General features: G+C 42.8%; 1 protein-coding gene across 6 annotated transcripts in view; it reads left to right on the top strand.

Annotated features, from left to right (window-relative positions):
* Nucleotides 1-12,177, top strand: part of NRF1 (nuclear respiratory factor 1) — a 139,621-nt gene that overhangs the window by 45,137 nt on the left and 82,307 nt on the right. For 5 of the 6 annotated variants that reach the window (XM_030216055.1, XM_030216053.1, XM_030216050.1 and 2 more), the window contains exons 6-7: nucleotides 7,587-7,745; nucleotides 9,691-9,891. In XM_030216055.1, the coding sequence (XP_030071915.1) occupies nucleotides 7,587-7,745; nucleotides 9,691-9,891 (360 nt within the window). The remainder of the gene's footprint in view (nucleotides 1-7,586; nucleotides 7,746-9,690; nucleotides 9,892-12,177) is intronic. The other variant, XM_030216052.1, reaches the window with a different exon arrangement.

Raw genomic sequence — 12,177 nt, 5'->3', positions numbered from 1 at the left:
GGTTAAGTGACTTGCCCAGAGTCACAAGGAGCTGCCTGTGCCTAAAGTGGGAATCAAACTCAGTTCCTCAGTTCCCCAGAACCAAAGTCCACCACCCTAACCACTAGGCCACTCCTCCACTCCTTATATTTGCAACTCATGGTTTGGGCCCAACCCTGGGTGGCATGGTGGCCAGCTTCAAGGACTCTCTCAGGGTCATCAGGACATTTCTCCTATTGTGGTATTGTTCTTTGCCATTTCAGGGTTACTGCATGAGAGTTCATCTTTCAGGTTTCCATGTGCACTGCAGCACACACTTCCTTTGGAAGTTTTATAATGCATTATTTTTATAGGAACCATGCTCATTTTTATTTGGAATTTTGAATCTTCTTTAAAACAGTCTGTCAATAGTTCTGACAGTCTATTTTTGAAGCTGGGCACCTATGTTGCTTTTATAAACCATATATTATGGAATACATGCTTTCTTTATATTTCACATAGGCGCCTTGATGTTAAATTGAAAGACGGGATACCAAATTTCACAAAATAAATAATTCTGAAAGTATACTCACTATATTATAAATCTATATCTAACAATCAAAGTGCAAAACATGCAAAAAATTAACCATACAAATACAGTTATGATATAACATAAAATAAACCATACCAAGTACAGTTGCAGCAGATAAGAAAATACACCATACAAAACACATTTACAACTTAGTATGATGCAACAATAAACGCACCTGCTTACCATAGTTGGGCTTCAGCTCTTGTTCTTAGAGTTCACACTGTGATAATGATGTATCAGGGAGACTCATCAAGGCTAGCGGTGCTTGTGTTCTAAGCATATTTCAAATCTTTTTTGTTATAATATTTTCAGCATCATTGATCAGATTTCATTGTTTCCTAGGTAGAGAGATCAGCTGTTAGTTTTTTTTTAAAACTTATAACATTGCAATTTATCTTTGAAATCTTTCCATGTAACATTATCATCATATAACATCATTTACATACATGGGTTGTGAACATTTTGGACACCCTGCCTGCCACATAGTGGCAAGGCTTGCAGGTAATTTTGTACAGTTCACCTTTAGGAAGTTTTTGTGTATTTCTCTTTAAAAATATCCTAAAGGTACATGGGTACTTTGGCCCTACTATTTTTGTAAATGGATTTTAAAGGGGGGGGGGGGGGGAGGCAAATACACATATAAAATTCATTTGCGTTCTAAGTTTGTGTTTTTTCTCTGAAATATGCAGCCAGAAGCAGCGGCTACGTGGACAGTGGCTGAGTATTGTTTGGGGAAACCTTTACACCCTAATTCCTTGATTAGGTGCCTAGATCCCTTTGTGATTAGGTGGTGTAACCCTTTCTAATATTTCCACTCACTTGTGAATATGTAATCAGTCCATGTTGAGTAATAGGGGCCTGTTTATTGTATACTCACGAAGAATTATAATTCCAATTTTAAGTTCTGCTTAGAGTTGACACCTCTTCTTCCACACCTAAAGGCATGAGCATTGCTTCTCTTGTTAGTTACTCCACATTCATTTCATACTGTGATAGGGCCTTTCTGCTGGTGTTGGCTTTGACTGACTTAACCCTCTCGTTCCTCAGGGAATGCCCTATGCTTTATTTACTCCGTGATAGGGATTCAGAAGCCATTAGAAGATAGAAATATTTCAGGCTTCAGTTGGATAAATTCATTAAAAAGGGCCAGGCAATGGGAATGGAATGGAGAGGCGCAGGTGTGCATGTCATCAGACAGGTGTCAGAGGCTTTCAGTTTAAGCTTATTCAGCCTGTTGAGGACATGGAGGTAAAACTAACCTTCATAGCTTTAATTATTGTCTATCCTTGGGGAGATGAAAGCTGTTCTTGATGTAGTAATCATGGGAACTACAGATGAAAAAGTGAATAGGTTTTTATCTTTATCTTTGCATTTGCTACTACATGGCTTTTGTTGCCCATGAGATGAATTTTCAAGATCCAGATTATCCAGGCTTATTTACTTTGGTCTTGTAATGTGGTGCAGCAACAAAGCCCAGTTCTGTTGCTTTGCTATTCTACGGCTGTGTAGCACACAATTAAAATATCCAGCCAAAATCGAACAAAGTAGAAGTCGTCACTTTATGATGGTGTTTGATGCAAAAAAATCCTTCTTTCCAAAATGTTTCCTTACCAAGACTTTCCCATTATACAAATATCATATGTTGCCCCTTTAATTTTACAGTTTAAATGTTGATCCTGTCATAAAAGTTACATTGTAGTTGGAAGACCTTTGAATTACTTGGATGTGACTATACCTTGACTTCCAGGTCATACCTTCTCAGAACATAAGAGTAGCCATACTGGGTCAGACCAGTGGTCCATCTAGCCCAGTATCCTGTTTGCCAAACAGTGGCCAAGCCAGGTCATAAGTACCTGGCAGAAATCACTGTTCTGCCAAATATGAATAATGTGTTCGGGGCACTATATGGGGCTGAATCGAATACGAATATTCGGTACAGCCCTACATGCAAGGCCCTTTATCTCCTCCTTTCCATTTGATAGAGAAATGGAAAAGTTTATGAAGGCTACATATCTATCCTCAGGCAAGGCAGAGCTTACACAGTTATCTACTGAGTTAATGGTTCAGCAGATGACTTTTATGTTGAAGCTCCTATCTCCTCTCCCCTCCCATCTCTGCTAGAGGACAATGTTGGGAATGCCTGCAAAACTGGCTTTTTGCCCCTATACACAAATGAAACTTCTCAGAGATCCTTTCTGGCCAGATTAAGCTTCTGATGTATAAAAAAAAGTGCTGCATCCTGAGAATAGGAGGTCCCACAGGATGGTCTTGGCAATGTTTGGGGTGATAGCGCATTTCATTAGCTGGGGCAAGAAGAAAAGAGATGGCTGGCTCAGGAGACAGGGGGGAGATTGCCCCCTCAGTGGGAAGGTTGTTTGAGAGAGTAGGGGGGGTTCCATATTCCTTTGTTGTCATAGGCCTCCATCCCCCCCTCCCCACCCCACTTCCCCAAGTGATAGCTAGAAATGGAATTTCCTCTGGCTGAGATACCTGATACTAGCATTAAAGGGACAAGAAGAATTCTAGAAATTATTAAGAAAGAGAAAATAAGACAAAGAATATTATGATAGAAACAGAAAAATGTAGGCATATAAAGACCATATGGCCTATCCAGTCTGTCCATCCATGCCATCTACCTCTGTATCGCTGAATGGTGCAACTTACCTTGAGTATTGTGTGCAATTCAGGTTACAGTATCTCAAAAAAGATATAGCGGAATTAGTAAAGAAGGGTGACCAAAATGATTAAAGGGATGGAACTCTCATATGAGGAAAGGCTAAAGCAGTTAGGGCTTTTCAGTTTGGAAAAGAGATGACTGAAAAGTACAAAGACTAGGGGACACTCCATGAAGTTACAGGGTGATACTTTAAAAACAAATAGAAGGACACATTTTTTCACTCAACGAATAGTTAAGCTCTAGAACTTGTTACCGAAGATTGTGGTTACATCAGCTAACATATCTGGGTGTAAAAAAGGTTTGGACAAGTTCCCGGAGGAAAAGTCTATAATCTGCTATTAAGATAGACATGGGGAAAACTACTACTTATCTCTGGGATCGATAGCATGGAATCTTGCTACTATTTGAGATTCTGCCAGGAACTTGTGACCTGGATTGGCCACTGTTGGAAGCAGGAATACTGGGTTAGATGGCGCATCGGTCTGACCCAGTATGGCTCTTATATGAAACTTGGTCTTACCTGTTCATTTCCTTTCCTTGAGTCCTGCCACACTAGTCCAGAACCCACCCATGGAAGCCATGGAGGTCAAGGGCTCTCAGTCTAACAAATTTAGAAAGCTAACAGTGAGTAGGTTATAGCCCACTCTAATGGTAGTCATACCCTTGGTGTATGGAATTATCTCAGTCTTGGGTTAGTGACTGTGAAATGATGATTTTGACAGCATTAGGTTTAGCTTTATTGGTGGATTGGAAATCCAAACCATAACAGTTGCCTTCCGTGTTCTTGGCTTTTACATTGGATACTGAAGAGCTGAAGGCAGCACCATCCCCCTATAAGAGGAGTGACATCAGCTATGTGTGGTTTTTCTGTAGCCCAGTTTTCTGCTAGGGGAACATAACTTACTTGTATGGACTGGTCTGGCAGGACTCAAGGACAGGAAATTAACAGGTAATAACAGATTTCTTCATAAATGTAAAAAAAAAAAATATATATATATATAGCTCAGTCTCGTCCTGAAATCTCCCAGCCCCTTCTGATTTTATTACCCTTCAACTGAGACTTGAATACATACGGGGCCCTATGTACTAAACATTTCACCTATAGACCAAATGTGAGGAAAGTGTTCAGTACTGGGCTTCCTAAATACATTGTGAAGACTCCCTGGGGCAAGGAGGAGGAAGTTCTGGAGGGAGGGAGCAAGAAGGGGGAATAGTGTCTGAAAAATGAGTGGGTGTGAAGTGGAAAGAGCCTTTAGAGATGGTGGGAGGGAGTGAGAAGAGGGGAAGGATGTCTGGAAGGAGGAATAGAGCTATGGTATGAAGGTTATGATTTTTTAAGTTGTTTCTTGTGATACCGAGCATTCTTAGGATTACTTTTTGAAACTAGCAGTAGTGTGCAAGTTTTATGAGGTTTTTTTTTTTTTGTGGAGGATGAAGGTTTCTGCCAAGTACTGGTGAACTGAATTGGCCATTGTTGGAAGCAGGATACTGGGCTAGTTGGTCCGTTGGTCTGCCCCTGTATGGAAGGGAAAAAATAAAAATGTACCACTTTAGAAATAAGTAGTAGTATTAGTATTTATCGTCTGCTGAGCAGACCTGCAGAAGGACATCATGATGATAATTAGAGTGATTCTGGCATTGGAACAGGTTTAACATCTCTGCTTCTTCCGTTGATTGGCTCCCTGGCGGATTAAAGGTGAGCCCTCCTTAACAAGTAGTGCCTTGAGTAGCTTGTACTTCTGAACTGCTGAAGGCTAGTAATTAATCCATCTGATAAGGAACAGCAAGGAGCTGGCAGAGGAGGAGGAGGAGGAGATATTAACACTTTCTGTGCTGGGCATATAAATTTTATATTGCTTTTAATTTAATTCTACTACAGACTATATAGCACCTTTCTGTTACACTCCTCAGTAGTAATAACCTGTTCACGTTACTGCTTGGAGAGTGAAATTAACACTAGCAAATTCAGGCTGGAAACTGTCATAGTGTTTCCCGTCAGATGGACCAAAATAAGACCTTTATGACTTGAATCAGATGATTTATTGAATACTAGGAAAAAATGCCCGTTTCTGAGCGGAATGAAACGGGCGCTAGCAAGGGGCCCCCTTCCTCCGTCCCTCCAAGCTACTTGCCTTGGTCGCCCTCCCTCCGTCCCTCCAAGCTACTTGCCTTGTTCGCTGTGGGCCGTTTCGGCCCTCGAGTGTCAATAGCTCCGCCCTCGACGTCATGACGTTTTGACGCGAGGGCGGTGCAGACACTCCAGGGCACACCGGATATCTCGGGCGCCTCAACTTCCGTGGAGGCTTCAGAACGTTGGGGTTGCCTTTTATATATATAGATTCTGATCATTCAGTCCTGCTAAATTGAAATGTCTTGTAAATCAAACAGAACATCAGGAACAGTTTCAGAATAACATAATTTTTTTTTTAATCGTTAAATTTCTTTATTAATTTTCATTATATACAAAGATATACATCTTTGACAGATATTCCAATATTAGATAATTCTACAACATTATGGAAACATAAAAGGTATGTTTATAAAAGAAAAATATTGGATTACAAACAGAATTTTTAAAATTGTTTTAATATTTGTATATTTATCATGGACTTGATTGCTGACTGACTGGCTGAGACTTGCCCAGTACACTTGTAGCACCATTTACCTTTTTTTTGTTTTGTTTTGTTTTATTCCCAGGACAATTCAATTTAAAAGAAGGTCTAGGAAAAAAAATATCTTGAAAATCATGCTATAATTCTCCATAGTTGATTCTGTTACAGATATCGGGTTCTATCTGCAAATTGTAAACAAATCTCTATGAGCAGGAGCAGTTCTTGAAAGCACTTTAAATAATGAGAAAATAATTTCTGGCAGGCTCTACAGGAGCATTTTCAGCAAGTCTGTGTTAAAAATGAGGCAATCACCTGAGCTTCAGTTCCCTTCCCCTGGAAAGTCAGCCCAGGGAGCAGGAATGTGCTCATGTCCTAGGTCTCAGCTGCCTAGCCTCTGCCGTAGAGCCAGCAGACTGGGCCCTTGATTCTTTGATTTTTTTTAATGTATTTTTTTATTTATTTATTAAAAAAAAAAAAAAAAATATATATATATATATATAGTTTGACCCTATAATTTTTCATGGAATCCTTCCAGAATCTTGTTGTCGTGGATCCTACAGGAAACCACAAGACTAGTGGTCTTTGCTAATTTTTAAGTCAGATTAGCTTTTGGTTCAATAGGGCTGGAGGAGACAAATATCACAACGTGCAAGACCACTACTCTGACCAATGGGTGCCAGTAACCCCTATTCCCATCAGTTTCTCTCTTAAATGCCCCCCCCCCCCCCTTAGGACACTAGTCTCTTTTCCTCCCCTCCTACCATGTCCAGCATGTCTTCTCCTCTCTTCCCCCCATTCCATCAGGTCCACCCATCTCTCTCTCCTTTTTCCAGCCCTTCACCACTCTAGATCCACCCATTTCTCCTTTTTCCTGCCTTTAACCCCACCCCACCATTTCAACATGGTACTCTCTCTCCCCCCACCCCACCACTCCAGGTCCACCATCTCCCCTTCTCTCGCTCTCTTTCTTCCATCCCACCAGGTCCACCGTCTCCCCTTTTCTGTCTGTCTGTCTCTTTCTTTCCTTCCAACCCACCAGGTCCACCGTCTTCCTCCTACCTGACCAGGTTCAACATCTCTCCTCCTTTCCTCCCACCCCCACCAGATCCAGCAATTCCTCTCTCCACCAGATCCAGCAGCTCTCCTTCACCTTCCTCAGCAACTCCATTGGACACCCCCTAACTCCAACCTAGATTCACCTCTAAAGGCATGAGCATTGCCTAATTTGGCAGGCTTATGTATCACTAGGGATCAGGCGCTAGCTTTTTGAAAGATGGTGGTGCTAGAGGCAAGAATGTTTGGGGTTTGAGGGAGTTTTTGAGTTGGAGTGGAGGAATGTCTAAGGTGGCTGGAGGAGTGTCCAGGGAGATGTCCGGGAGGACAGGGTGGCTATTTGGGGCAGTCAGCTAACAGTGCACGCACCATGGAAGTTCACATGTGTTTTTGGCTGGACAGAGAACAGTTTTCAGACAGGCCAATTTACCTGGGTAAAAGGCTTTGAGTATTGCCCTCTGTATGCTGCAAGTGCATCACTTCTTCATTTTCTCAGTTAAAGTTTTGAGTCATGTCAGAGAGAAAGGGGAAGGTGACGAAACTTATACTTTATTTACTGGCGCATGCAAAGCAGTCCAGCCAGTATGCATCTTTCCATATTTAATTAGCAAGCAGAGAGGTGGAATCGGTTACTTGATCCCTGCAATGCTAGTTCTTGCCAAAATAATAAAACATTTCTATGTATTTCTTTAAGGCTCAGCTGCGTGCTTTCATCCCAGAAATGCTGAAGTACTCAACAGGGAGAGGAAAGCCTGGCTGGGGGAAGGAGAGCTGCAAACCAATTTGGTGGCCTGAGGATATCCCGTGGGCTAATGTTCGCAGTGATGTCCGAACAGATGAGCAAAAACAGAGGGTGAGTTCTTCATGAAAATAACTGCAAATCTTAATATCGAGGCATTTAGGACACACTGAATAAAAGAGTTAACAGCAAGCTGACTTCATTTCCCTGTGCATCCCTTAATCACACAAATGAATGTAGGCAGAGGAACAATGCAGACGAAAGCAAAAAACACCTGTGTAAGTTTAGGAAATTAGTCATGACACCTTGCATAAAAAGAAAAAACATTGAAAGACTACACAAGAAGGGAATTCTGACTAGGATTAACTTACCACATGCCTTGATTGACAAAACAGAACTTTTCCATAACATTTTCAGTGTGTGAGGTTAAGAGATCTTGTTATGGTGGTGGTGGTGGGGGGGGGGGGGGTAAGTCACAGGAAGGTTCTGATTGCAGTGTATAGGCCTATGCAGGGTCACCTTGGAGTAGATTTCACAGGAAGTAGAATCCCACAGTTATTCAACCTTTGAGCACATGTGGGATTTGTGCTATAACAGGATCACCTTGCTGAGATCACTAATATTTGTTATAAAATGTTCTTTTTGTTGTTTTGTTCTAAGGGGGTAATTCTATAAAGAGAATGGTAATATTTAGGCGCCAAGAAATGTAAAGGACCAGAATACCAGATTATATGCATACATGTGTGTACAAAGGTGTGAAAACGGCAATAATTCAGCTAAGTGCTATTCTGTAAAATGACGCCTAAATCTGGTGGTACGTACTTTGTAGATGGGCGTACACATGAATGGGGCATGGACATGGCACACAGGTGCAACTATAAATCTACCTAGTAGCGCTATAGAAATGATTAGTAGCAGTAGTAGCTGAGAGCTTTTACACCAAGCTCAGTGGGTGGTATAAGTGGTTACATCTGAATTATACTCATTTATTTGTGCTGCCACGCTAATATTCTATAAAGGAACGTAGGCATTTTATTTCTTATGTAAAGTAGGCTTCAGTTAGGCACCTTATTGGTACCTAAAATAGGTTTCCAATACTTATGTAGCATTGTACACACTTAGTTCCCCCTTTCTTCCCCGGAAGCGCTCCCCTAGCACAGACCTCTTCCCTCCAAGAGCTTTTTCCCTCCAGTGCAGACACCACCTTCCCCCCCCCCCCCCCCCCCCCCCCCCCCCCCCCCAAAAAAAAGCTCCCTTGTCTTTGGGGCAGCCCTATAAACTAATTGCTAAAACATACATGTGTGCAAATGTTTAAAATGCAGGCATATATGCGTGCTTTATGTAAGCTGACATATATGCATGTAATTCTGCAAATAGCCACTTCAAGGGGGTGTACACGGCATAGCATGGGTGGGGCTCCCCCCATAATTAATTTAGTTTAGTTTGTTGAGTACTTGATATACCGCCTTTCAGCGCAGGAATCAAAGCAGTGTACAAAAATTAAAAATATGAGAAATCCAAAGAAGAGAACTACAATGTGACATAGGATAGGAGAAGGAAAAAAAACTGCTGTGTCAAAAAAGGCAGTCTAAGAAATCAGAATAAACCATAAACAATAGTATTCTATAAAGGAAAGTAGGCATCTACTTCCTTTATAGAACAGGTTGTACCACACGCCCTCTGGGTGCCTAATTGTAGGGTCCCTCTTATAGAATTGTCCCGTAAGTGCCTGGGAGATGCTTTCAATGAATTTAATACACAGTAAACTGGTTCAGGAGATCAGCCAATCACAACTGTACTAGATCTCTCTTGTACAGAAATGTCACTATGGCCTGCTCTGCTTCCCTCACACAAAATCTGTGGTGCACAGCTGAAATAAAAAATAGAGTACTTTGAAAGCTTATTTTATAAGTTTAATGACATGTAGTATTGATTTGAAATGTGATTCAACTGATTTGTAAAAGGGAGAGGATTGAGCTGTAACTTCTGGTTATGTTTGCTTCCCACTAGGCCACTAGGTAGGAGCACTGAATATTTTCTTGCCTTTTTTTTGACTTAGCAGGTGTCATGGACCCAAGCACTGCGGACAATTGTAAAGAACTGTTATAAACAGCATGGCCGGGAAGACCTTTTGTACGCCTTTGAGGATCAGCAAACCCAGCAACAGGTAGCAACCACGCACAGCATAGCCCACCTGGTCCCGTCACAAACAGTTGTGCAGACTATCAGTAATCCCGATGGCACTGTGTCACTTATACAGGTGAGTCATATCTGAGAAAGAGGTGAGCAACACTAACACAGTCTCTTTCAGCTTTGTCCTGTTTCCAGTCACAAATGTCCTGGTGTGTCATTTGCGTAGCTGTCATACAGGTCAGCTCCACCTTTCTGTCTAGATGAAGATTCCTAATAAATGACTTCTCACCACTTTTGGCAAGGACAAATCAATGGCAAGGACAAATCAAACTCTGGTATACATATAAAGTATCACATACCATGTAAAATGAGTTTATCTTGTTGGGCAGACTGGATGGACTGTTCAGGTCTTTATCTGCTGTTATTTGTTTTGTGTACAATTGTGGGACCTAGAAATCACTGGGGATAATTTGAAATGGGAGACTCATCCAGAGGTGGTTGTGACCCGGTCGGTGAGAGGAGGATGCTAGCGTAGATCACGTGGCAGATGCAGGCAGACCTGAGCTGTGCTGGGGATAGACCCCTCTAAGTGGCTGCGGGGTAACCCCTGGTGGGTGGCTTGGCTGTGACACAAGGAGTGAAATGTTGATTGATCAAAATAATTTCGGACGGATTTTAATTGGCGAAGAACAAAATAGCTAGGTTTACAGAGACTGGAAATCTGAGGCATGAAGAAGAGACAAGGGTAATACCTAGATAGCGAAAAGAATCAACAGGATGCATACTTATTCCAAAAAGATTGCAGAGTCAGGACTAGACATACATGAACTAAATCAACACACAACAGTCTTTTGTTCAGTACCAGATTGTGATCATATAACCAGTTAGAGATACATAGTAACATAGTAAATGACGGCAGAAAAAGACCTGCATGGTCCATCCAGTCTGCCCAACAAGACAAACTCGTATGTGCTACTTTTTGTGTATACCCTACTTTGATTTGTACCTGTCCTCTTCAGGGCACAGACCGTATAAGTCTGCCCAGCACTATCCTCGCCTCCCACCACCGGCTGGCTCTGCCACCCAATCTCGGCTAAGCTCCTTAGGATCTATTCCTTCTGAATAGGATTCCTTTATGTTTATCCCACGCGTGTTTGAATTCTGTTACTGTTTTCATTTCCACCACCTCCCGCGGGAGGGCATTTCAAGCATCCACTACTCTCTCCGTGAAAAAATACTTCCTGACATTTTTCTTGAGTCTGCCCCCCTTCAGTCTCATTTCATGTCCTCTCGTTCTACTGCCTTCGCACCTCCGGAAAAGGTTCGTTTGCGGATTAATACTTTTCAAATATTTGAACGTCTGTATTATATCACCCCTGAGATGAGGGAGAGACCATCTTGAAGCGGAGTAAGAACAGGATAGTACATATATACAGATAAAACTCAGCAAGTGTCAAGATAAGCCTTCCTGTTAACCATCACCGAGAGAGAGAAAATAAAACTCACACATACACAGTGAATTATAATTACTTGAACTAATATTCTAAAATGTTCTGGACTACAAATAGATGTACCAAAGTCTCACTCGCAGTCCCTCTACCAGAGACACAAGCTCACTAATGTGTAAGATACAGGAGAGGCTATGTACATCTCACAAGCCTTGAAGACGCCTACCAAACTCGTGTGCATGTAACTGCCCACACTGGTGAAAAGTACACATTTAAATCCAAATACTAACTGCTCCCTTCCCTCAGAAACTGCTGGGCAGACTTATACGGTCTGTGCCAGAGCTGGTGGTAGGAGGCGGGACTGGTAGTTGGGAGGCGGGGATAGGGCTGGCCAGACTTATACGGTCTGTGCCAGAGCTGGTGGTGGGAGGCGGGACTGGTAGTTGGGAGGCGGGGCTAGTGCTGGGCAGACTTATAGGGTCTGTGCCAGATCTGGTGGTGGGAGGCGGGACTGGTAGTTGGGAGGCGAGGATAGTGCTGGGCAGACTTATACGGTCTGTGCCAGAGCCGGTGGTGGGAGGCAGGGATAGTGCTGGGCAGACTTATACGGTCTGTGCCAGAGCTGGTGGTGGGAGGCGGGACTGGTAGTTGGGAGGCGGGGATAGTGCTGGGCAGACTTATAGGGTCTGTGCCAGAGCTGGTGGTGGGAGGCGGGACTGGTAGTTGGGAGGCGAGGATAGTGCTGGGCAGACTTATACGGTCTGTGCCAGAGCCGGTGGTGGGAGGCAGGGATAGTGCTGGGCAGACTTATACGGTCTGTGCCAGAGTTGTTGGTGGGAGGCGGGACTGGTAGTTGGGAGGCGGGGATAGTGCTGGGCAGACTTATATGGTCTGTGCCAGAGTTGTTGGTGGGAGGCGGGACTGGTAGTTGGGAGGCTGGGATAGTGCTGGGCAGACTTATAGGG

This window comes from Microcaecilia unicolor, chromosome 10, assembly GCF_901765095.1.
Source record: "Microcaecilia unicolor chromosome 10, aMicUni1.1, whole genome shotgun sequence".
Lineage (NCBI taxonomy): Eukaryota > Metazoa > Chordata > Amphibia > Gymnophiona > Siphonopidae > Microcaecilia > Microcaecilia unicolor.
This window is presented reverse-complemented; position numbering and strand designations above follow the sequence as displayed.